Consider the following 26575-nt stretch of genomic DNA (forward strand, 5'->3'; position numbering starts at 1 on the left):
CATCCGGTGCTGGGCCTGGAGCTTCCGGACTCCAGCGCATAAGAGATAAACGTCTATCGTTTAAGCCCCCAGCTTGTGGTATTTGTTGTGACGGCCCGAGCAGACTGACATGTCTGGGGCGCTCTGGGGCGCTAGCCCCCTGTCACCCTGGCCCCGGGTGGGGCACACCGTGCAGGCCCCAGCCAGTTAGTGCAGACCTGGCCACTGTGATGGTCGCAGTGGGCACGCCAGCCGAGCCTGTCCATCGGGGTGAATCTGGGGGCTCCGTGCTACGAATGTGGAACGCCTTTCTCCTCTGTACCTAAGCTGCAAACACAGGGTGCATCTCCCCACGTGGAGGGCTCAGGCTGCCTGAGCCCCAAATCTCTACTCTGCCCATGGCCAACCCCGAGCCCTCCCACTGTGACCTCGGCCTTGGACCTGACACTGGTTCTGGCCAATGGGGACGAGCGTGGAGGCCACCAGCCAAAGCCTGCAAACTGCACGCACCTGTCCTGGTGCCCCCGCACGCATGCGGTGCGCCCCGCTTGGCCTACTGGCCACATGCACGCCCACCGGGGAGCTGCGTCCCCACAGCTGACCTGCAGCCAGCCCGACATGCATGCGAGCCCGGACGAGAGCAGGAGAGACGCTGCCCTGGCTGCCCCCCCAGACGATGGTGGACAGCTGAGGCTCACAGCTGCCGCTTTACCACACGGCGGGACAGCCGCAGGAGATGCCAGATGCAGGTACCCCACCGACAAGCTCCCACCTCCGGCTCAGCCATGCTGGACTATGATTCTAGACACGTCATCTCATCTCAGCCCACAGCCCAAGAACGACGCAGAAGGGCCAGAGCCCGGCTGCTCACTACAAGGCTCGCCAGGAGTTTTTTTATTTTTTAAACATTTTTAAAAAGATTTATTTATTTATGAGACCCAGAGAGGCAGAGACCCAGGCAGAGGGAGAAGCAGGCTCCCTGTGGGGAGCCCGATGCGGGACTCGATCCCAGGACCCCGGGGTCACGCCCTGAGCCGAAGGCAGACGCTCAACCCCTGAGCCACCCGGGCGTCCCTCGCCAGGAGTTGAATGGTGAGTTTACGAAGCACGAGGAGCACACGGAGCCCTCAACGCGACATTTCCAGCACTAGCGGAGGGTCCTGGCCGCCATCGGGGGCCGCGGGGGGCGAGACGGGGCCCGCGGGGTGTCTGTCTCCCCTGTGGCCTCTCGCCAAGGGGCCGCCCAGCTCACCTGCCCCGGGGTGTTGGCGCGGGGCTCCCCGCGGGCCTCTGGGGCGCTGAAGACCTTCCCGTAGTACTCGATCAGCAGCTCAGTGAACAGGTTCAGAGGCACGAGGGCACTCAGGGAGGACGCCCCCTGGGACGGCCAGATTAAATTCAGCCCGAAGACACACGCCAAGTTGGAGCTGTTCATCTTGTTAAAAATGCTCTCCCGGGACACCTGGAGGACACACCCAAGACCCGGGGAGTGACTGTGGGCTCTGTGCTCTGGCCTTGTGCAGCCACCTCGCTGCCCTGGGACTCAGGTTCCCTGTCTGCAAAAGGAAGGACTCAGTCTTGATGCTCCGAGGGACCCTCTGGCTCTGACCACCCGTGAGCTCCTTCTGGGATCTCCTCAGCACCCCCATCTTCTCTTCCACTCCAGAGGACTGGGGAGGTCCCCTCAGGGTGAGGGAGTGCAAGCTTGGTGTTTGGTGTCACCCAGCCAAACCACATCCCTGGTAGTTACACTTAGTGTTTTTTAAAAAAGATTTTATTTATTTATTCATGAGAGATGCAGAGAGAGGCAGATACACAGGCAGAGGGAGAAGCAGGCTCCCTGTGGGGAGCCGATGTGGGACTCGATCCCAGGACCCCGGGATCACGCCCTGAGCCGAAGGCAAACGCTCAGCGCCTGAGCCACCCAGGCGTCCCTCTGATATCTACGCTTTGGCTGATGAGCTGGACATAGTCAAGACTGACTAGCACACGGGGGTCACTGGAGGACTGGGGGTGCTGGTAGGGGGAGCTGACCTTACAGCACTTACAACCCCAAGCAGCAGGATACATCACCCATTTTACAGATGAAGAAACTGAGGCCCAGAAGGTGGCAGGGGGGCTACCTGGCCCAATCTCTTGCTTGCCTCCAGGGTCCTGGGGACCTCCTCCAAGAATCAGAAGAAGGACAATGCAGAGCCTCGGGGGCCATGGGAGAGCACAGGACCCGGGGGAGCACAGGTGCACGGCCTGGTGACCTCCTGGGGATCTGGTGAGGATGCCCACACTGCCCAAGCCCTGCCTCCGTGACACAGGCAGCCCCCAAGCCCCTGCAGGAGCCAATGCTGTGCAGGGCCAAGCCCCGTGGACGTGTTAACGTCAGTGCCCTGGAGGAGGACAGAGAACAAACCCATCTCCAGCTCATGACAAAGAAGTAGAAAAATGATTAGGATAACTTCGTTTTCAGCTTCTGAGAAACAATATGAAGTGATAAAGAGGGAGAACGAAATAGTTTTTTTCTTTTAAAGCCATGTTTACTCCCAACGTGGGGCTCAAACTCATGTCCCCAAGATGAAGAGTCTCCTGCTCTACCGACTGAGCCACCCGGGTGCCCCCGAAATAGTTTATTTTTAAAACTAAGAGGTGGTGGGAACACCCAGGTGGCTCAGTGGTTGAGCGTCTGCCTTCAGCTCAGGGCGTGATCCCAGGGTCCCGGGATCGAGTCCCACATCGGGCTCCCTGCAGGGAGCCTGCTTCTCCCTCTGCCTCTGTCTCTTTCTCTCTCTGTCTTTTGTGAATAAATAAAATCTTTAAGAAACAAAATACACACATACACACAAATCTAAGAGGTGGGGTTTGACAGGCTCCAACATGTGACACTGGCTGTGCCTGGGGGGTCCCCTCCACTCCCCTAGTCATCACATCCCCAGGCCACCTGCCATGGAGCAGGGCTCCCACACAAGCCCCGAAGACCCTGGGCTGGCCCCTGCTGCGGTGTCGCCACACTGTGGGGAGTAAGAAGCTCTGGCCTGTGCCCTGCGGTTGGGAGCCCCAAGGCCCAGCACTGCCTCGTTCACACCTGCACCCGACACTGCCTATGAAGGGCCCGGAGAGGTGAGGTGTTCCAGGAAGAGTCACGCGACAGGATGGTGGGTCTGGGAGCAAGATGGGGGCCCATTTGGATCTGGTGACCTCGCAGACCACTGCTCCCTGCCCGGACTGGGGAGCGAAGCCTGGACCCAGAGCCAGGACAGGTGTTTCTCTCACTGTTCATTTTTATGCTGTGCAGGGGGCTGAATGGCAGCCCCACAAAACAGGGGTCTCCCTGGGACCTGTGGGCGTGGCCTTACGTGGACAAAGGGTCCTTGCCGGTGGAATTAAGGGTCTCAAAGTGAGATCATCCTGGACTATCCAGGACTCAGCCTAAATGCAATGACGGGCACTCTTATAGGAGAAAGCGCAAGGAGGCTGGCCACACGGAGGGGACAAGGCCACATGGAAACCGAGGCAGGAGTGAGGCGGCGACAAGCCAAGGGACGCGGGGGCCACCGGGAGTGGGAATGGGCAGGACAGACCCTCCCCTAGGGCCTCAGTGGGAGCACGGCCCCATCCACACCTTGACTGGCCTTCTGGCCTCCAGGAGCGCGACGATAGATTTCTACTGTTTGAAGCCGCTGCCCAGTCCGTGGCCCTGGGTTACGGCCACCCCAGGACACTCATGGCCTCTCACAGGAAAGGCCCACTCGGGCTGCTCACACCCGTGTTGCACCCGGTGCCCTGGCCTGGGGACACAGCCGCCTCCCCTCCACCGACGGGCCATGCAGATGACGATGCAGGAGCAGGGGACCCCCCACCCAGCAGGTCTTATCAGTAAGCGGGGGCAGCCACGTGTGGGGCCAGCAGGGGAGACACAATGGACCCTGCCTGGCAAAGTCAGGCCTGGAAGTCCTCTGGGCTGAGAGGGAGCCCCGAGCCCCTGGGCTGCATGGGCACCACGTGCGGGAGGGTCCCCCTGGGCCAGGCACAAAGTTTGGGCCTCCCCCTCCGTCCACTCCCCACCCCGGGGCCTGCTTTGTCCACTCACCTCATGCAGGAAGCCCATGAGGTAGCTGAGGACGGTGTAGTTGTGTTCTGGAAGGCTCTGCAGGATCTGCCGGCAGCGCGTCACCCGCAGGCTGCTCTCCACACCTACAGCGGCACAGGGCTCTCCCTGAGTCCTTCCCGAGGGGACAGCACGGGCGCAGAGAGGAGGACAGCCCCGAGGACGGACTGTCCCGAGGTTGGGCCTGGAGCCCTCGCTCACTTCCCGGCCCCGTGGCTGTTCCCTGCTGAGCCCTCCGTCCCGAGACCTCCGGTCCCTTCTTCACACCACCTCGTGCACCTGCTACCTACCAGAAAGCCCGCAGAGCGAGTCACTCACGCTACGCTCGGGAATGGCCTACACCACGGTCGGCAAACTACAGCCTGTGGCCCAGTGGCCCACTTTTGTCAAGAAAGCCCCAGAGCCACACCCACTCATCTGTAAGTCCCCGGTGGCTACCGATGCGGGACAGAGCTGAGCGGTGGCGACACAGACTGACCCACAGAGCTGAAAGATGGGCTCATGGCTCTTTACAGAAAGGCCTTAACCCGTGAGCGATTTCCTATAGCTCAGGGGCCCACACCCACTGGGGGCCTGGGGGAGCGGCCCAGACTCAGACGCCCCACCCCCCACTCTCCCCGTAACTAAAGCCTCCACTCAGCTCCATAAACCATAAAAAGTCAAAGTGAGGGCAGCTCAGGTGGCTCAGCAGTTTAGCGCCGCCTTCAGCCCAGGGCATGACCCTGGAGACCCGGGATCGAGTCCCACGTCGGGCTCCCTGAATGGAGCCTGCTTCTCCCTCTGCCTGTGTCTCTGCCTCTCTGTGTGTGTCTCATAAATAAATAAATAAAATCTTTAAACAAAACAAAACAAAAAAAGTCAAAGCGACGCACATCCACAACGATTCACAGGGTGCTCACCATGCTCCAGCTGCAGACATGCGTGCACACACGTGCACACACACATGCACACACGCACTCCCCACTCCTCCAACACACTAACCTCCCCCAGCTAAGCCCTGAACACTGGGTGCTTTCCAAACACAGTCCCCGCTGCAAGCACAAACTTCCCCACTCTGCACGCCCTCGTTAGCCTTTTAATAAAAGCTATTCTTTAAAAAAAATTAAAATTTTTTAAAAAGCCATTCTTTTCACAAACTCAAGCTGCCATAGGTAATGCCAGGGTAAAAGGAGTTCTCGTGAAATAATATTTCCCAAGAAACCAACGAGCTCGGAGGACATCGTCGTGTGGCCTGGACCTCAGGCTCCTGACCTCAACCTCACGTTCCCAAGAATTGTGGTCCCTCCAGCTCCCACTACGGTCCCCTGGAGAAAGAGCACTCGGGGGCGAGTGAGAGGGAGCAGCCTGCTGACTGTCCCCAGTGTTCAGCGGTGCCATGAGCCATGCCACTCACTTTATGCACATGTAACCCTCCAAGCCTCCAAGCAGCCCCGCTTTTGGAAAGTGAGCTCAGAGAGGTTAAGTGACGCACCCAACGTCACACGGCTAATGCCTGGTGAGGCCCAGACCTGGCTCAGCGCTGAGCCATGCTCTTAACCTCCTTGCGGCACAGGAGACGGTCGTCCTGGCTGTGACTTCCTTGTGCCCTGGACACTGCAGGCCCCTGGGGAGCCCATTCCTCCCGAGTGTACCCCCAAAGGCCTCGCTTTCACATCACTTCAAGGAAAAACCCACCCCACCCGAGTAGGGCTGCCAGATGAAACAGAGCACACCTAGTTAAATGTTCATTTCAAATAAACAGCTAATATTACTTATATTTAAAAAAAAAATAGTCCTTGTTTATGGGAGAATCAAGTTGAGGTGAGCATCCTGTATTTTTTATTGCTGAATCTGGCAACCCTGCGCCAGTCACCACGCAGCCGGGCCGAGTGAGACCACGGGGTCTTCAGCTTCTGGAAGCATTTCGGTTTCTCCACAAACGGAACTTCGGGACCATCTGAGTCCTGACATTAGCAGGTGGCAACACAAAACTGGAACTGCCCCGAATGTTTACCCAGAGTGTAACACGGTTGATGGAATCTGACACAAGCATTAAAGAGATGAGTAGATACGCACACGAGGAGGGAAGGAGGAGAAGATGAGTAATGTCAGAAAACACTGAGAAAGCCAGGCTCGAAGAGTGCGTGAGAGGAGAGGAGCATCCCTGGCCGAGGGGTGAGCGCACGTGGAGCCGCTGCGGGTGGCCACCACTGTGGGACCGCAGGGGTCAGCAGGGACTCCCGTCCCATTACACAGCCTTTGCCCTGTTGGTGTTTGGGATGGTTTGTTCTTTTACACTATGCGCTTGTGTTATTTCCATCATAGTATAATTCTTAAAAATTCTCAACATCAGCCCCCAGCCCGGCCCCACTCCCTGGTGCAAAGGGGCCGCCGGTCGAGCTTCACCCCTCACAGACTTGATCTTTCTGTGGCCAGATCTGTACCCAAGGACCGTGTCTCAATCCCCTTAGCTCGGCGTTCCACGGCAAAAATCCGGACCATCTGCATCACCTGGGAATGGGCTTAGAAATGCAGATTCTTGGGCCACTACCTGGACCTGCTGCATCTGAAACCCCGGGGTGGGCCCCCGCGACCCATGTTTCAACATGCCCTCTGGGGGGCCTGGGGGAGCCCGAGAACCTTGTGGCACTGCCATGCCTCCACCTCTGCTCGCTGTCCTGCCCGGCCCGCCTTTCCCCTGCTTCCCTTCCTGTGAACGCCGACGCCCACCTGGAGACATGCTGCCCCCGCGTGAATCCCCTACACTTGGCTCAACTACGCGCCTGTCCCTGCAGCTAGCCCCGTGCTCCTGACGAGCAGGGCCCGCGTGGTCACCGCCCTCCTGTCCACGAGTGCCCAGCACGGGACCTGGCACAAGGAAGTCACAGCCAGGATGACCGTCTCCTGTGTCGCAAGGAGGTTAAGGGCGTGGCTCAGCGCTGAGCAGATCTGCGTCCAGGTCTGGGCCTCACCAGGCATTAGCTGTGTGACTTTGTCACTTAACCTCTCTGAGCTCACTTTCCCCATCTGCATAAAAGTGGGGCTGCCTTGAGGATTAAATGTGCATAAAGTGCGTGGCTCGGCTCAATGGCACCAGTGAGCTCTGGGGACAGCCAGCAGGTGCCCGTGTCAAAGATGAACAGATGTGAGAGGAGGCCGGTGTGGCCTGTGCCACGCTCCCACTGTGCCGAGATGGCTGGCACTTTACAGGGAGAATGAGGGCACAGGGAGGGACACGGGGGAGACGGGCAGTGTCAGGGCAGGGGGTTAGGGAGCGTGACCGGGCCCTCTGGGTGTGTTGATGGGAGAAACACACTCACAGGAGGGGGCAGGGGTGCAGGCTGGGGTGAGGCCCTTACCCTCCCAGGACGCTGGGATCTCCCCACATCTCAGGGACGGCTCTGGGGTCCCCGCGACAGTCCTGAGGGAGGAGGACTCCATCCATCCCCAAGGGTGGAGGCAGGGTTTCTGAGTGCAAGCTGTCTCCAGTAACTGTTCTGAGAAGGCGTGAGGGCGTCTGCCCACACCTGGGATCCTTGGGCGGCACAGCCAAGTCTCCTACCCCCATCCCCTTTCTAGATGCAGAAGCAAAGGTGCTGGATGGGGGAGCTCCTCCAGAGCATCTGGGAGGGCAGGGAGGCAGCGCCCTGACTAGGGCGGTGTGCCCCAATTCCAGACGCCCCCTGCCACCCCGCCACCCCAGCCCAGCTGCACCTGACAACCCTGCCCCCTCCTCACGGGCAGCGGAGGCCCGGCCTGGCCGTGGTCACTGTGGTCCACGGGGTCAGGTCCCAACAGGAGGATGCCGGGCCGCCCCCGCGCCCCCCAGACTGGCCCTGGGCTGGCTCTCCAGGGCAGGCACCTACTGGTGATCTCGAGAATCTGCTCATAGGCCTTGAAGGTCAGCAGTGGTTGGGGCAGCTCTCGCAGAAAGGTCTTCAGGATCACAGCAGGGAGGTGGATGTCCCCGTAGTCGTCAAAGTTCACGGGCTTCCCTGGATGCAGAGCGAGGTCTGAGTTTACGGGGCTGGGGATTCCGCTTCACGGTGGCGCACAGGGCTTTAGAATCCTTGACATCTGCTGGCCTCGGGGATGCTGCCACCGCGCCCTCCTCCGCTGTCCAGGTCTGGGGCACGCCACTGACCCCCACTGTGTGGTTTGGTCCCAGCCGGGAGGCGGGTGCCCAGCACCCAGGACAGAGGAGGGCCAGCCCGCAGGACCCCGTGACGGGCCTGTCACCAGATGGGACAAGGCATGACTAAGGAAGGATGAGGGCGTGCGGGGGCCCACGGGAGCCTCCCTGGTGGCGGCTGAGAAAGCGGTGCCAAGCCCGCCGGAGGGGCCGCCCAACAGACACCCCTTGGAACGGTCCCCACGTTCCAAGCCACCGTCCAGGCAGCAGGAGCCGAAAAGCCCTAAAGGCTTTTGTATGACTTTACCTAAAAGCAAAATCCCAGGAGCCGGGATTTGGGGTTCCCCTGGGCAGCTGCCCAGGCCCTGGGCTCTTCTGGGGGTGGGGGAGCTACGCTACCTCGGCATCTGGGACTCTGCGGCCCTGTGGGCTCTGCGGGCCCTGCAGGGCTGCACAGGCCGCCGCGTGGGAGGCTCAGCGCGGAGGGTCTCCGGGGGGCAGGCTCACCTTGATTGTACAGCCGCTGAATCTCGCGGATGGTGTGGACACTGGCCGACCTCCGGAACAAGCCTTCGGCGTGGAGTCCTACAGAGAGAGAGCCTCCAGGCGTCTCACAGGTCCCAGCACATCGAGCTTCTAGAATGTTCCGACCTCCTACCCAGGCATCACCCCCCGGTGGCTGGCGGGGAATGCTCTCCAGCCTGGTTCATTCCCTCTCACCCCCACCTTCCACGATCTTCACCTTTATTTATTCCTCAAACCACCATATTTCCCATCCCCACCCGACGGCCTACTTCTATGGCCCCTAGGAAGGGAGAACCTGGTCAGATGGACCCGGGGTCCAGCCCAACTCTGTCCGTCCAACTCTTGTGTGAGCTTGGCGAAAGCACACAGCCTCTCTGAGCCCGGCCGCCCTGTCTGCAGAGCCCCTGCCTCTGAGGGCTGCAGGAAGGACCAACGGGCGAGGTTTGGCACGCGTGTGGCATCCGAAGGCCTCCGCGGGGGCTGCTTCCCCTCATTCCTACAGCTGTACCCTCCCCGCTGACCCATCTGCTATGGCAGCCACTGGCTGCACAGGGTGATTGGAATGCACATTTCATTAGTAACAATTAAATAAAATAAAAAATCCAGTCACCCAGTGTAGGAGACACACAGAAAGTGCTCGACTGCGCTACTGCCACCTGCCGCTAGAGGTTACCACTATGGACTCTGCAAACACAGAACCTCCCAAGTCTTATGGGACAGCACTGGGCTCCCCACCCCCCACAATCTCTTCTCGAATCTGAAGCCCAGTGAACTATTCAAGGTACACACCCAACTCTGATCGGCCTGTGCACAGAGCCATTCCGTCTTCGCAGGTTAACTTCCCGTAGGGACTTACACGGACCTGCACGGTCCGGCCTCCCCAGTCCCCTGCCTCCAGTCTGCCCCGTGCTCCCTACTACTCCTGGCCCTTGCATGCGCTGGTCCCTCTCTCTCTATCTCTCTTTTTTTCTTTTTTCTGAGACACTGCAGTAAACGTTCCAAGGTGGTTCCCAAATCCCTGGACCCTGTGGGACAGACACTTTCTTCCAGGTATTCATTCAAACACTAATCCATATGCCGCAGTCAAGGGACTTGGCAGACAGAATGCAGGTCCAAGGCAGCTGACCTTACCACATGGAGATTATCTTGGGTGGGCCTGACCTAATCAGGCAAGCTTTTTAAAAAGGGACCAGGTTGGGACACCTGGGTGGCTCAGTGGTTGAGCATCTGCCTATGGCTCATAGCATGATCCCGGGGTCCTGGGATTGAGTCCCACATCGGGCTCCCCACAGGGTTCCTTCTTCTCCCTCTGCCTGTGTCTCTGCCTCTCTCTGTGTCTCTCATGAATAAATAAATACAATCTTTAAAAAAGAGAACATGCAATTCCAGGGACATGCCAGGTAACAGAGCCCCAGGGACCCCAGCCATGGTGGCTCCCGCTTCTCATCTGATGCACCCCCCCACCCCCACTCTGCAGCACCTGCTCCTGCAGTGGCCGCCCCTCGCTGGTAGCCTGTCCCACCCAGAGAACTATACTCCTTCTCCCAGGGTGAAAGCAGCCTCCACACCTCCATGATTTCCCTGTGGGTCTGAGCTCTGGCCTCAGGAGTCTGGAGGAGTCACAGGGCTCACCCCCTCTGGTCACTGAGCACACCCACCCCCACGGGCAATTGCATCTGCAAACCAAGATATCATGCACCTCCTTTTTGGAGGGCTTTACATGTATTGTGTCATTCAGGCCCCACAGCAACCCCATCAATTGGCTACTGTTACTAACCCCACTGGACAGATGAGGAATCAGAGGCCCAGAGAAGATAAGTAACTACCCAAGGTCACACAGCTAGTACACAGTGAAGCCAGGATTCAAAGCTAGCAATCCATGTGCCTGAGCCCATCCCTGCACTGGGCTCCAGCCCCTCCAATTCCCTGGTCTGCAGGGTGCTCAGGATGTGAGATGGGCTCCTCAGGCCAGACCCTCATGTCCCTGGCTCAAGTCAGCTCTCACTCACCTTTCTCTCTTAGGTACGTCACTGTGAATCTCAGGACAGGAGGGATGAGTTCACCTTGATTTTTGTCCTTGAGGCTGAGGGAAAAGAGAAGGAGGCAACAGTGTTTACCTGGGCAGGACGGGAGATTCTGGTACTCTCCACACTGATGCAAAAACACAAGCTGAGTTGTGAGGGATATGGAGGACAAAAGAGGGAGGGGAATTCCAGGCAGAGGGGAATGCACAAGGGAGGCCCAGAAGCATGAGATTTGGTCAGACTGTTGGTTCTCTACTTGTCCTATCAATCCTTTAGAGAAGGGCACTGAAGTTTCCTCACAGATCTGTGCATCCATTTATTCCTCGGTTCTACTAGCTTTTCCTTTGTGTATTTTAAAGCTCTGTTACTAGCACACAGTTTTTTAAATTATGTCTTACTATTATGAAATGTCTCTCTTTGTCCCTGGCTTATTCCTTGTTCTGAAGTCTATCTTGCTTAATATTAATACAGCCATTCCAGCTTTCTTTTGGTTGGTGGCTGCATGGCATATCTTTCTCCATCCTTTTACCTTTTTAAAAAAGATTTATTTATTTATTTTGGCAAGAGAGAGTGAGCATGTGCAAGGTGGGGAGGGACAGAGGGAGAGAGAAACCCAAGCAGACTCTGCAATGAGTGGGAAGCCCGACATGGGGCTCAATCTCACAAACCTGAGATCAGACCTGAGCTGAAACCAAGAGTCCGACACCCAACTGACTGCACCATCCAGGTGCCCCTCCTTTTACTTTTAATTTGCAGTCTTTTAACATTTTATATATATATATTTTTAAGATTTTACTCATTTATTTGAGAGTATGTGCACAATTGAGGGGAGGGGCAGAGGGACGAGCATACTCCCCGGTGAGCAGGGAGCCCAATGCAGGGCATGATCCCAGGACCCTGAGATCATGACCTGAGCCAAAGTCAGATGCTGAACAGACTGAGCCACCCAGGCACCCCTCATTTTATATTTAAACATCAGGAAGATCTTCCTTTTCAAAAACAAAATCCAAACCGAGAATCTCTCTTAACTGGAGTGTTTATGCCACTTATATTTAGTGTAATTATCAATATGGCGTGGTTTAAGTCTACCATCTTGCTATTTGTTTTTTTATTAATTTCCCCTCTTTCCTTGATCTTGTTTTGCTGATTATTTTTTAGAATTCCATTTTATCTCCTTATTAATATATTAGTTGTGTCTCTTTATTTGTAGTGAGCCTAGTTTTACAATACACAGTCTATTCCTCAAATATTACACTACTTGACTTACAATGTAAGAATGTTACCACCGTAAAGCTCCACTCCTCAACCACATCTTTGTGTTAATGTCCCAATGTACAGTACTCCGACGTGTTATTCATCTTCTATTTACTCGTATATTTACGTTTCTAAAACTCTTCATCCCTTTGTAGGATCTAAATTTCCATTTGGCATTAAATCTCTTCTGTCTGACACACTTCTTACAGTGTAAAAGTGTAGTATTTCTTACAGTGTAGAAGTGCCGGAAATAAACCCTCTCAACTTCAGTTTATCTGAGAAAGTTTTTACTGTGCATTTCATTTTTGAAAGGTTTTTACTGGGTATGTCATCTTAGTTCAGAAAAATAAAATATTGGGGATCCCTGGGTGGTTCAGTGGTTTAGCGCCTGCCTTCGGCCCAGGGCATGATCCTGGAGTCCCGGGATCCCTGCATGGAGCCTGCTTCTCCCTCTGCCTACATCTCTGTCTCTCATCTCTCTCTCATGAATAAATAAAATCTTTAAAAAATTTTTAAAGATAAGAACTTTTTTTTAATTTTTATTTATTTATGATAGTCACACAGAGAGAGAGAGAGAGAGAGGCAGAGACACAGGCAGATGGAGAAGCAGGCTCCATGCACCAGGAGCCCAACGTGGGATTCGATCCCGGGTCTCCAGGATCATGCCCTGGGCCAAAGGCAGGTGCTAAACCGCTGCGCCACCCAGGGATCCCAAACTTTTAAAATTTGAAAAATATATTGCTCCACTGCCATCTGACTTGCATCTCTGTAAGAGAAATCGGCTGTCACTCTTTGCTCTTCTATGTCTAGTGTCTTTTTTTCCCTCTACTTTTAAGATTTTCTGTCATGGGTTTTAAGCAATTTGATTATGATGTGCCTTGGTGTCATTTTCTTCATGTTTCTTATGCTTGTGGTTCAGTGAGCTCCTAGAACCTGTGGGTTTATAGTTTTTATCAAATTTTTTTAAAGATTTATTTATTTATTTATGATAGAGAGAGAGAGAGAAAGAAAGAGATGCAGAGACACAGGAGGAGGGAGAAGCAGGCTCCATGCAGGGATCCTGACGCGGGACTTGATCCCGGGACTCCAGGATCATGCCCTGGACCAAAGGCAGGCGCTAAACCGCTGAGCCACCCAGGGATCCCCTAGTTTTTATCAAATGTAGAAAAAAACGTTTTTCAAATATTTGTTGTCTTCTTTCTGGACTCCAATTATATATACCCTACGCTATAATATTAATTTTTAAAGACTGTTGGAATATTCTAATTTGTTTTAATTCATTATGTAATAATATCACAGTCTATTTTATAAGTTAAATATATGACTATGAAATAGAAATGGTACAACAAAACTAAACATAGGTCAGGAACATGAATTTTCCCAGCAGCAGGTGCCCAAAGGAACACATGTTCCTTGCAGGGCCCAAAGCGGAGGCAGGGAAGGTGATGGGAACAGCATTGGCTCGTGGTGTGTGTTCTCTGCCATAGGTTGGTCTTTTTTTTTTTTTTTTTTTTAATGTTTCATTTTGAATTATTTGTATGGCTTGACTGGGCCGAGGGATACCCAGCTATTTGGTTAAATATTATTGTGGGAGTGTCTATGAGGGTACTTTTGGATGGGATTAACATTTGAATCAGTGGACTGAGTAATAAAGCAGATTGCCCTCCCTAAGCAAGTGATCACTTCCTAAGCAAGTGATCTATTTAAGGCCTGGATAGAACAAAAGGCCAAGTAAGGGAAAATTAAGTCTCTCTGCCTCTCTGAACTGGGACATTAGTTCTCCCCTGCCGTTGCACTCTGACTCAGACTGGAACAACCCCCTTGGTTCTCCTGGGTCTCCAGCTTACCAACTGCAGACATTGGGACTTCTCAGCCTCCGTAACCACACGAGCCAATCCCTTATAATAAATATCCTACTGGTTCTGTTTCTCTAGAGAACCTACACTAATATACTGGGTCTGTTTCTACTGATCAGTTTTCTCCTGGTTACAGAACATGTTTTCCCGCTTCCACCTTATACTTTTTCTTTGGAAACTTTATATTGTCGGCTGCTAGATATTTTTTTTTTATTTCTCTGAATGGAGATGAACGCTGTTCTGTCTTGCTTTAAATCATCTGGGATACTTTCAAGGACTGCTTTTAATTTTGCAAGAGCAGTGGTCAGCCTAGGACTAATGTAACCCTACTACTAAGGTGGGAACTCCACCCAATGCCTTCGGTACTGAAGATCTTACTTTAGCTGGGAGAACAAGTATCGTCCCCAGCCCTGTGCAAGCTCTGAATAGTTTGGGGGCCTACTACCCTCCAGTGGTGCTTTGAATTTCCTTTCATATAGAAATCGTTTAAACACTCAGCCAAAGACTAGAGGGGACCTTCTGCAGATGTCCAGAACTCTCCATGCAGCTCCCTCCTCTCTAGAACTCTGTCCCACAACGTCACCCACCTACGGCCCCCCCAAACTCAGAACTCTGTTCCCTCATGTCTACAAAAGCACTGACTGGCCTCTCTCTGCTCTGCGGCCTGGAAATGCTCTCCAGGCAGTGGCTGGAGGAACCCCAGGGCTTGTCCCCCTGGGGGCTCTTCTCTGAGGGATCACAATCCCATGCTGCATGCTGTTCAATGGCTGAAAATCTTCTAGTTTCAGGTAGGGCAGTTAATTTGTTCTGGGACTCAATAGTGGCAAGAAGCAGAAGTCATCCATTTATCATTGCAGGGTTGCTGGAGGCAGAGGGGTGGCCTCAGGCCTGGCTACAATCTGTGGTACCCTTCAAGCTTCCCTGGCCCTCATTCTGCTCCCTTGGGGTCTCTGCTTACTTGGTCTCCCAAGTAAGACCCTTGGGGTAATGGGGACAGGAATGGGGCAGGTATAGCTACCCCTCCGATTCTAACACACAAACTGGGACCTCTCCTTCTTTCCTTGGTTCCCCCAAGAACAGCCCAAAGCTCAGCAACCCCCCACTCTTTGGGAAAGAGTAGTCACCTTGCAAATACTCAGCATTACTCCTTGCTATGCGCTTGCATATCCATAGTTTCATTGGATTCCAACAGGGAATGGGTGGATGAGACAGGCTGTCATCCCCCCTGCTTCACAGATAATGAACACGGAGCCTAGTGAGGGGAGACTGCCTGCACCCCATGGCTGGGTGCACAGTCCATTATCTCTCTGTGACTCCTAGAGACTCATGTATGTAGTAACAGCACTGCTGTTACCAAAATGCCTGTTAAAATGTAGCCACTGGCATATGTTTTTGTTATAATGGAACACAAGGCTGGAAGTAAGCCAATAACCAAATGATGGAAAACTCCAGCAAGGGTCGAAGGTATACTAGTTGGTCTTCCTGGCCTCACTAGACCTACACTTGATGCAAAAATTTTTACTGGAACAACCTCAGGATGTTTCCTTCCTCTTTGGCACTGACTTCCCCAATGCTCAGCGAGCTCTGAGGCTCCATGTCCCCTGGTGGCCTTGAGGACACTGGTCCAGGCCCCTCCTGCCAGCACCAGCTCTCCTTCCTCCAGCTAAAGGCATCCGTGCTTCCACGTCACGCACTGACTAGATCCGGGTCCTGGAGCTGCAGGGGGTGTTCGGGTCGGGGACTCTTTCCTCACCATCACCCTCCCACCTGTGGGTGAGCCTGGAGGGATCCCCAGAGGGAAGGCCCTGAGCACGTGAGAGGGTGTCCTCCAGGAGGTGAGGGAGGGCCTGACCAGGAGGTGTGCACTTCCCTCGGGAGCCCCTATGTTCCAGGGCAAGGGGGCCCAGCTCTGGTGTGTGGTGGCGACTCATGGCATCAGGCTCTAAGACATATATGACATTTCTGGAATGGAAGTCAACAGTATGTGCCCCAAACCTTAAAAATGGCCATATTCTCTGATTCTGGAAATCCATCTATTCCTAGGAATTCATCCCAAGGAAATGATTCCAGATGTGTGTGCAAGGCCTGAGTCAGCCTCAATCTCTTCAAATCCGGCGTCCAACACAGGATGTGAGACACAGTAACAGTGGCTACTTGGGGGCGGATGAGAAGAGCAGATTTCTGTGCTATTTATTCCTGACACAGAACGCTGGCTGGGCACCACAGTGGGGTCAGCTGGTGCTCGCTGCTAAGTCTTCCTTCCCTCTCTGCTTTGCCAGGCTCTCCCGAGGACGGCCACCTCCCTGCCTCACTGATGGTGGGCTTGGCCATGTGACCTGCTGTGGGATGGCAGCAGGCATGATGTTCACCACATCCAAGGAGATGCTCTGAACGAGACTGCTGCAGCTGGGCTCGGCCATGCTTGCTCCCCTCCTCCAGCACGACAGCAGCTTGCACCCCGAGAGCCCACTCTTCCCACCTGGTGTCAGAAACACAAGACACACGAAGCAGAGCTGAGCCACCACCTACACCCACACCTCACACAACCTGACCAGGAATAAACACTTTGTCACTAGACCCTGCCTGAGCCTGAGCCTATTTGTTAAGCGGCACAGCCTAGGAAGAGCTGACGAATACACATGGGAAGAATGTGCGCTCTCAGGAAGCTCAGAGTCCAGCACTGCAGAGGAGGTATTTTAGGGACACACTGAGGATGTTGGATTTAGACACGTGGAGACGGGATGTGCAGGGAACGCAGGGAATGTGCACGGAGGTGAGAACGCAGAGGCTGTTTTGAGAAACCGCCAGAACTCAGATGGGGAAACCGAGGCCCTGAGAGTTTAAGCTACTTGACCAAATGAGTGCAGAGGCAAGATGCAAACCCAGACTGGCAGGCTCCAGAATCCAGCCTTGGCACAGCAGCAGCACTGGGACATAAATGTAAGCCACAGATGTACGGCAATGAACAGCACGGACATCATCCACCGATGGCACGCTTAGCCCCTGGGAGGAGGGTTACCACCAAGACGCATAGGGAGGGAAACCGAAAGTGTGAGCTCTGGCATCAGACCTCCTGAGACCCAATCTTGGCTCTGCCACCGTAGCCGGGAGACCCAGACACACCCCTCGGCCTGACCCCGCCGCCTGCTTCTATTTCCTCTTCTGTTAAATGGGGTGATCATTGTACCTGCTGCCAGGGTGGCTGAGTTAGCATGAGCAAAGCCCTTAGGACACACCCTGCGACTCCAGAAATAGTCAGGAGATATGACCTACAGAACAAATGACATCACGCGACCCAAAGACTCAACATCTGTAAAAGGAAGAATTAAACTAAAACTCGGGATCCCTGGGTGGCTCAGCGGTTTAGCGCCTGCCTTTGGCCCAGGGCGCGATCCTGGAGTCCCGGGATCCAGTCCCACGTCAGGCTTCCAGCATGGAACTTGCTTCTCCCTCTGCTTGTGTCCCTGCCTCTCTCTCTCTCTCTCTCTCTCTCTCTATCATGAATAAATAGTTTTTAAAAAAATCTTTAAAAAAATAAAAATAAATAAAATAAAACTCACGGCACCCTCCTGGCCAAGGATGCTGTGCGGGTGGTGACAGTAAACGCACATAAATCCTTGTCGCCTTCAGACTCCTTTCCTGTGAAGGCCCTGGCACGCTCACTCGCGAGCAAGTGTGCTTCCTCTTGTCCTCTCTCGGGACAAGAAACTGCAGCTGGGACCCCCCGAGAGGCAGTCCCCCTTTTATCAGGCCTGTGCAGCCTCCCAGCCTGGCACGTGCTCACGCAGGCACACAGCCCCACATGCATCTTACCTCGAATGCTGCAGGCACAGGGAAATCCGCCACCCGCACTCCGTCTCTCCCACACCTCGGGCCTCAGTGCTGGCTCGCAGCCCGCCCTCCGCCCAGCACACCTTCCTTCCTGGCTCCGGTGCGCCCTCCCCACCCCTCTCTCCAGGCCCAGGGCACAGTCCTCCTCCAAGGAGGAGGCCTCCTCGCTCCTCTCTGCAGGGCGCAGGCTCCCTGTCCTCCGTCCCCCAGCACCGTGTGTGGACCCCATGACGCCTACGGACTTCTCATCTGAGTCACTGTGGTCGACGACCCTGGTCACAGAGCGCCTTGCCCACGGTGCCGCTAATGCTGTCGATGACTGGCCACCAGAGGTCCTGTACTGTGCAGATGTGGCTCCAGCACCCAAAAATGTATTAACTCACTGAATCTTTGGGAGAGTTCTAGAAGTTTCCATGATAAACCCCATCTATAGATAAGGACACCAAGGCTCAGAGGATTCACAAAACCAGGCCATGGCCACACATGTGGAGGATCGTCAGTGGCCTGGGGGCCACGAACGCACTCCCTTAGATGGCACCTGCAGGTGACAGGTGGGGAGGTCACTCTGGACAAGTCGGCAGGCTTGAGCTAGGCCCACAGGGGGCAGGAGGGCCAGACTAGAGAGGACAGCAGCCAACCACACCGGGAACCACTGAGGGCTCAGCCGCACCACACAGAGCAAACCCACCCGCTGAGCTCTGCCCAGCTCCTGGCCCACGGAAGTCGGGACACAAACACAATGGTGGCTGCTTGAAGCTGCTACGTGCTGGGGGGCCTGGGACCCACACAGGTAAACTGGAGGATGGACAAGAATGTGCCGCCAGGGCTCGGAGCTACGAGTCTGAGCCCACAGCCCCTGCTCCTGTATCTTATTCACTCAGTTTCTGCTGTGATTTTATGAGCCCAAGTTAGAGACCAGACGAGGATGCTGGGAGTGGCTTGGTGACTGGCCGGAGGCCCCACAGCCCCGAGGGGGGCAGAACTGGATGCCGGGCCCGGCCTGACCCAAATCTGCCACCGTTCTGCAGTGACTCGTCGGGTGGATGGCGACCAAATCCACCCTTCCTCGTGCTCCATGATTTACAGGGGACTCCTCACCACGTGGCCCCCGCGACAAGCACGAGAACTCCACCAACAGCACCAAGGGCTAGAGCCAGTCTCCGCAAGGATGCTCGGCCTATTAAGCCCACACCCTGAACTGCAGTTCCGAGGGGCACACCAGGCTCAGGGGTCTGGGGGGCAGGGTGCTATCCTGGGGTCAGCACCACCGCCCCCAGGGAGCACTGGGGGTTCTTGGCACATGATGTTTGCTTGTAGCCCCTCCCCGTGGGAGACTCGCTCAGAGTAACCCTTCCCTGGTTTTGCAGGCGAGGAACACGCACACGAGGGACTGTGTGAGCTTTTCAGAAACAGCAGGGATGGGGAGGGAGGGGGAGCAGGCCTGCGTCGCTGGGCACCAGGCCATCCTGGATGGTTGGTCATTCATCACTCGTCCTCTCCCAGTTCCTAAATCAGGACGGTGGCTGCCGCTCACCTCACTGACCTGCGGAGGTCTCAGCCACAAAGGTGGCCGGGAGGCCCCGGGCGCCGGGACAACTGGGCAGTGCAGCACGCTGCCAAGTCCTTGTACCCACCGCAGACCTAGCCTTGCGCTCTGGCCGGGGGCTTTGGTGGGGTTACCCACCTCTGCGTGGCTGGCCTCTGGGAGGTGAATGAAAACTGGAAAGTTCTGTACCATTAACGAGACCAGTCTCCAAAACTTTAATGGGGTGGGGGTTTCTAGCAAGGCAGGCTGACCCAGGTGACTGAGAACCAGAGCCCCAGGGGGCCCGTTCCCACCCAGCATCATTTTCTGCTCTCCGGACAGCCACGTGGTGCAGGAGAGCAAAGACGAGGACCCAGGCATGAGGGGAAAGAGAGGAGAAAGCCAAGGCCCATCACCTCTTTCCTTGTGACAGCAGGCCCTGGCTCAGCTGAGACCTTCCGCCCTGGGATCCGAGCAGCTCGGAGCTGTGAGGTCCTGCTTGCGAACCAACAGCCCAAAGGGGACCTCTGAATCCGTCGCCCCCACATCCTGCTTCCTGCAGATATGCGAGGAGGAGGGGAGGTGTGGGCAGGGGGACATGCCCATTCCTCCCACATGCACATAGGTTGTGTGATGATAACAACACAGCGGGGAGAAGGGATGGTGGTGAGTTTCATACGGCGGTGAGATGAAGGCATCCCTGCTCAGAACCAGTCTGCGAAGAACGAAGATGTGAATTCTAACCTCGAGGCGCAAACTATCCAAACTGACTCAAGAAGAAACGTGAGACCTTAAAGGGTATAAGAAGCGAAGGGCCAAATTTATAATTTTAAAAGTCCCCACGAAGAAAAGTTCGAGATCAGAGGGCTTCACGGGCACATTCTACCAAATGTTAAGGAAAGATGTGCTCTGAGCCTGCACATATTCTTGCAAAAAAAACCCAGAAGCGCCATGAAGCCAAGTCAAAGACATCACAATATAAGGTGACTACACACCAGTATTTCTTAGGAATATAGATGCCAAACCATCCACAAAATACAAAATACTCGATAGCAAAGCAAATAAAGTGCCAGCCACATAAGAAGACGATCTACTAGGAATGCGTGTGATTCAGCCTATGAATAAGAGGTCCATGCAACATAAAAATCAGTGTAATTACCATATTAATAAAGGACAAAAACTATGTCATCTCAATAAAGGCAAACAAAGCATAGGACCCGATCTCACATCCCTTCATAGAAGAAAAAGAAGAACAAAACCCAACCACTCAACGAGCTAGGAATGGGAGGGCTTTTCTTCAGCTGGATAAAGGGCATCTATGAAAAACAAACAGCCCAGATCACATTTAACGGTGGAAAACCCAGCCACTTCCCGGTAAGAACAGGAAAAGACACTCCTACCCGACAGCATCCTGGAGGGTCTGCTCTGTGCGATGGGGCAAGAAGAAAGGAAGTAAAAGGCATCCAAGATGGACAGGAAGACGTAAGACTATCTCTGTTTACAGATGACATGATCTTGGATACAGAAAACACTTGACAAATTCACAGAACACCTATTAGAACTGATAACTGATGTTAGGAGGTGGGATATAAGATCAGTGTACAAAAATTGACTCTTGCTAAACACCAGCAGGAGGGAGCAATCCGAAAAAATGAAATTGCTAAAACAATTTCATTTATGGGACACCTGGGTGGCTCAGCGGTTTGGCACCTGCCTTCGGCCCAGGGCATGATCCCGGGGTCCTGGGATGGAGTCCCACATCGGGCTCCTTGCGAGGAGCCTGCTTCTCCCTCTGCCTGTGTCTCTGCCTCTCTCTGTGTGTCTCTCATGAATAAATAAATAAAATCTTAAAAAAAGAAAAAAATCAATTTCATTTATCATTGCATCGCAAAGAACAAAACACCATTACGTAAATCTAACGAAAAAGCATAAAACGCACGGACTGGAGATGATAAAATATCATCGGAAAGAAATGTAAAAGATCCAAATATGTGGGAAGACCTCCTGTGTTCATAAAGTGGAAGATGTGCCACTGGGAAGATGGTAGTAATCTCTCCCCCCACAAACCGACGCACAGAGACAGCACAACCTCTATTGAAAAATCCCAGCTGCCTTTGGACAGAAACCGACAAGCTGATTCTAAAATTAATCCAGACGCCAGAGAGACCCAAGAAAGCCAAAACCATCTGAAAAAGAACAACGCTGGAAGAGTCCCACTTCCCGATTTCAAAACTCCGTACAAAGCCAACGGTGGTAACAACAGTGTGGCACCGACCTGGGTCGACGGAATAGAACCAAGAGTCTGGGGAGAAACCTCACATTTACGGGCCATCGTTTTTTGACAAGGGAGCCCAGGCATTTCCGTGGCGGAGAGCACGTGGGTTTTTCCAACAGATGGTTCTAGTCTGGGTGGAGTCATCACGGAAGGCTTCCTGGAGGAGGGGACTATGAAGGAGAAACGAGAGCAGGTGAGCCTGGCAGCGGGAACCGGTTCACACGATCTGCACACTTCTGTTGTGAGGCTGCCCTGGCCCTGGAGGCGAGGAAGGCAAGGTTTTAAGTCCAGTTACAGGGAAAGAAACTAGCCTGATTTCCCAAAGCTGGGACCTGCACCCCACCCCTGACCCTAAGGAGGTGCTTATGTCCCCAGCCTGCTTCCTGCCACCTCACAGTGGCCCAGCTGGAGCCGCACTGAGCACACACCTGTATTTTCCCCCTTCAGGGACAGTGAGGAGCAAAGATACCTTGACTCTGACTTCCCCTTAATCGATTAACTTAACTAGCTTGTTCTGAGGGGAGAGCTTTGCGTTGTGTGCTCCTCAACGTAACTCAGCAAATTAACATTTGTGAATAGGATCTGGTTATGAATTTTAATGACTTCCGTTCATTCACAGTCCAAACAAAGTACATCTTTGTGCTCTATTTAATATGTTTATGGCCATTTTACTAGCCGTTTGCAATGGAACAGCATAAAATATTAATTTAAAGAGGCAATCGCGCAGATTATCTCCCAAAGTGGCACACGCAGAGTGTTTTTCAAAGGCTGGGCGACCATACTCATCATCCCCTAAAGATATAATGACCTGGGGGTGCCTGGCTGGCTCGGTCCAGGCGGAGCGTACACGACTCTTGATCTCCGGGGTGCTGAGTTCAAGCCCCACATTGCATGTTAAAAAAAAATGGGAAAAAAATACTATAGGGCAGCCTGGGTGGCTCAGCGGTTTAGCGCTGCCTTCGGCCCAGGGCATGATCCTGAAGACCCGAGATCGAGTCCCACGTCGGGCTCTTTGCATGCAGCCTGCTTCTCCCTCTGCCTGTGTCTGCCTGTCTCTGTCTCTCTCATGAATGAATAAATAAAATCTTAAGAAAAAAAATGCAATGAACTGATGTTTACAGTTACAACTGGCCCCAGAACAGGAACAAAACCCAGGCCTTTATAAAGGACATTTCTAATATCTGTCTTTGGTCTGCTAACGGAGGGCTCTGGAGTTCAAATGCTCTGTGAACACACTCTGCAAGGCACCTGCTCGGGACAGAAAGCCATGGGTGCCTCCCCCAATCTGTACTCAGGTAGATGCCTCTAGAAATCCACGAGTTAGGTATGTTTTGTTTTGTTTTTCATTTTATAAGTCTTATCGGGCAATATGGAGACAGAAGCGGTTCTGAACAACCAAACAGGCAATATGAAAGGCACTGCTAGGGCTGCCAGACTAAGAGCTTTTTTTTTTTAAAGGTTTTTTATTTGGAGTGCCAGGTGGTTCAGTCAGTTAAGTGTCTGTCTTTGGCTCAGGTCATGATCCCAGGGTTCTGGGACCCAGCTCCCTGCTCAGCGGGGAGCCTGCTTCTCCCTCTCCTTCTGCTCCTCCCCCCTGCTCCTGTGTGCACTCTGTCAAAAAGAATAAATAAAAAATAAAGGTTTTTATTTCTTTGAAAAAGAATGAGAGGGATGCCTGGGTGGCTCAGAGGTTGAGCGTCTGCCTTCAGCTCAGGGCGTGATCCTGGGGTCCTGGGATCGAGTCTCCATAGGGCTCCCTTCAGGGAGCCTGCCTCTTCCTCTGCCTGTGTCTCTGCCTCTCTCTGTGTCTCTCATGAATAAATAAATAAAATCTTAAAAAAAAAAAAAAAGAAAAGAATGAGAGAGACAGAGAGAGAGAGAATGGGGGAGGCAGAGGGAGAACATGGCCCCCGATGACCTGTTCCCAGCACACACCAAGGGCAGCACCAGCGCTGACACACAGGCCAGGCCCAGAAGCACAGAGCTGACAACTTGGGCCCACCTGGGCCCCTCCTCTGAGAGCTGAGATCTCACCAGCGCCCCCCTCACCCCCCCAGGTGAGCCTCAGGATGCTGGGGTCACACCCACAGGCAGGAGTGGGTCACACCACCCCATTTTTACAGTGTGTGTAAAGAAGGAAAATTTGGTAAATTTCTGTTCCAGTTATACTTGGGAACATCATACTCGTACGGATGCTGCGTTCACAAGGTGCCTCCAAAGTGGCTCTTCGAGGGGACACCACTTGTGTACACGTCTGGGTGGGGAGGCAGGGGTGAGGCCCCAGGGCCCAGAACCACACTGTCTGCCGGGGTAGCGGGGGGGGGGGGCCATTTAAGCTCACACCCGTTAAAATTAAACGAAGTCAGAAATTCAGAGCCTGCGCTGCACTAGCCACATTTCAAGAGCTTGCCAGCCACAAGGGGCAGTGCAGATCACGTCTATCATCACAGAATGTTCTGGAAAAACGGGGCCCAGCTTTAGCCACTGAGACACAAGGTCACTAGGCCCATCTCCTTACCTCCTAAATGCCAGCTCCACTCTCAGCTCCACCCGCCCGCCACCCCCCACCACCGCGCTCCCCGCCCAGCCAGCCCCCACCAGGTGTCCTGGGCACAAGGTTTCCACACACCCCGTCTCCCACACACTCCTCCCTGTCCAGTCTTCGCTTCCTACACCCCCTAACTAACTACTACAGACTCTAGTTTGAAAAGCCAGGAGCTTGCGATCCTACACGGGACCCTACACCCACGGAGGTGTCAGAAGGCTAAGCTGGGTCCACGAGGCTGTTTCTTACCGAAGCTCTAGGGGAGAATCCACTCCTTTCCAGCTCCTAGGGGCCACCTGCGTTCCCTGGCTCGTGGCCCCGTGTCACTCCAACCTCTGCTGTTTGCTTGGGTCCTCATGTCTCCCTCCTGACCCTGACCCTGGTGATGACACTGGGCCTACCGGATAATCCAGGATCACTCTCTCCCCGTCCTAGTCACACCTGCAGTCTCCTTCACCACGTAAGGTGTCGCAGGGAGCAGGACACTGACCTCCCTGGGGCCAGGATTCATCTCATCACGTGCTGCCCTCCTTCCTTCTAGGCCAGGAAGAAAGAGGAGGTCCTCGGCGTCTGTCTCCCCTGGAGCCCCACAGCCCCTACGGGAGGACGATGAAGAGTCCCCCTGCCCAGATGCCTCAGGAGATGTGAGTGACAAGGACGAGGGGGGCAGGCAGGCATCCCCCGATCCTCCAGCAGGACACTGGCCAGAGAGTTTCAATTCACAACCTTCCAAATCCCATCAAGTCCCACCCTGGGGCTCCAAGTCGTCAGATTTTGGTTTAGGGAAACAAACTGCATGCAGGCTTCCAACGGGAAGTGACTCACTTTCATGGGAGGAGCAAACTGCCACCCAGGACCCACCATCACCCTCCAGACCCTGGTTTTTCTACACACTGTGTAGACCAGACCAGACCCAACTGCCCCACGAGGATCAAACACTTCCTTTGTCTTCTGTCATCCCAGGTGCCCCACCCAGGGCCCGGCCTACGGCCAGTAGCGGAGGATGCAAGGATGGACCAGCTCACTGCGAGGTGGGGGGTAACACCTGGAAAGGCTCCCTGTGGAGCCTGCTGGGACGGCAGGGGATGCACGAGGCCCCGGGATTCAGCCCAGAGTATCAGGGAAGCCTTCCTGGAGGGGGTGCCACTGAACAAGTCTCAAAAGATATCAAGTTGGCCCAGAAATCCTTGACAAGGAAACGTTAAAATTCACATCATCCAACTCATTCATTGCAGAAATAAGTGAACAAGCTGAGATGGGGAGTGAGTTCGAGGTCACGTGGCTTAATAAGGGGTGAGATCAGCCAGGAAGGTCAGGACAAGCTGTGACCCTAACGGTCCCAACCCAGCAGCTGGACCCAACAGAACTTCATTTCTCACTCGAGCTCCGTGTCTGGCATGGGCATCAGTGGGAGGAACGCTGGTCACTCGGCGGGTCAGGCTGGCATCTCCACCCGTCCCCCGGGGCAGATTGCCAACTGGCTCCCAAAGCTCCCTCCTGACCTGACCTGCCCATGCCCACCCCCGCCCCATGGGCCAAAGCAAAGCACTGGGTGGTGCCTCCCTTCCAGGGTGGTGGCACGTGTCCTGCCGCGCCTGGGGTCAGGAGCCACTGCAGCCGTGACCATCGGCATTGAGCAGCAGTGATGAGAGCTGAGAAGAGAAGCCCAGGACCCCTGTACCCCCACCTGCTGCCCAGTCCCCTGCACATGGCAGCGGGGGTGGGGGGTACAGTGGGAAGAAGCCCGGGCACCAGGTTCCCTGCACGGGGTTGGGGGGGAGAAGCCCAGGCCCCCTGTCCCCCCCGGCTGCCAGGTACCCTGCCCATGGAGCGGGGGCGGTGGGGAGAAGCCTGGCTGCCAGGTCCCCTGCACATGGAGGGGGGTGGCGGTGGGGAGAAGCCCGGGCCACCAGTCCCCCACACACAGGCGCACAGACACACACAGAAGCAGGCACTCCCATGTCAAGGCAAAGCACACGTTTCAGGTTCCCCGCTGGGGTAAATGGGACTCCTAGGGACAAAGGTCCTGGGACGCGTGTGTCCCGCGGTCCCACAGAGGAGACAAGCAGACCATGGCCCGGCTCACTTACTACTGCAGACTGACGCCAAACTGCTGGGTGGGCAGGGGGGGCCGCGGCGGCGGTGTCTTGGCGGGAGGGGAGGACCTGCCCTTGTGCAGGCTCCGGAGCTTCTCATCGTACCTGTGGACACAGCAGGAGCACGGCTCTCACCTTGCAGGGGAGGAGCCTCGGGCCACAGGGGCCGCACGCCGAGAACGGCTGCAGGACCCTGCACTGCGTCCTCTGGGCCCATGTGTCACAGCGCCATCTCACACGTGTGTATGTGCACGCACACACACGCACACAGTCCCCGCTATCACGGGTGTTCCCGTAGACGGCCAAGAGAGCAAGCCAACCCCAGTCTCTCCTGCGAGCCCCCGGCCAACATTTCACCTACGTGTCTGCATGAAGGCTTCCGTCTGCTAGGTGCACCCTCCCGCAGCCTCTTGACCTGGCAACCACCCCTGGAAACTCACTTCAGGACTCATCTC

At 54.7% G+C, this 26575-nt stretch overlaps 1 protein-coding gene across 4 annotated transcripts in view; it reads right to left on the reverse strand.

Annotated features, from left to right (window-relative positions):
* Window positions 1-845: 845 nt before the first annotated feature.
* The window catches only part of ARHGAP8 (Rho GTPase activating protein 8), a 66090-nt gene continuing 40360 nt past the window's right edge, over window positions 846-26575 (reverse strand). For all 4 annotated transcript variants that reach the window (XM_041755198.1, XM_041755202.1, XM_041755199.1 and 1 more), the window contains exons 8-13: window positions 26115-26225; window positions 10724-10797; window positions 8697-8774; window positions 7924-8052; window positions 4061-4164; window positions 846-1441 (exon numbers count right to left, since the gene is read on the reverse strand). In XM_041755198.1, coding sequence (XP_041611132.1) covers window positions 1127-1441; window positions 4061-4164; window positions 7924-8052; window positions 8697-8774; window positions 10724-10797; window positions 26115-26225 — 811 coding nt within the window. In that variant the 3' untranslated portion in view covers window positions 846-1126. The remainder of the gene's footprint in view (window positions 1442-4060; window positions 4165-7923; window positions 8053-8696; window positions 8775-10723; window positions 10798-26114; window positions 26226-26575) is intronic.

The sequence above is a fragment of the Vulpes lagopus genome, chromosome 5 (genome assembly GCF_018345385.1).
Source record: "Vulpes lagopus strain Blue_001 chromosome 5, ASM1834538v1, whole genome shotgun sequence".
NCBI classification, from domain to species: domain Eukaryota; kingdom Metazoa; phylum Chordata; class Mammalia; order Carnivora; family Canidae; genus Vulpes; species Vulpes lagopus.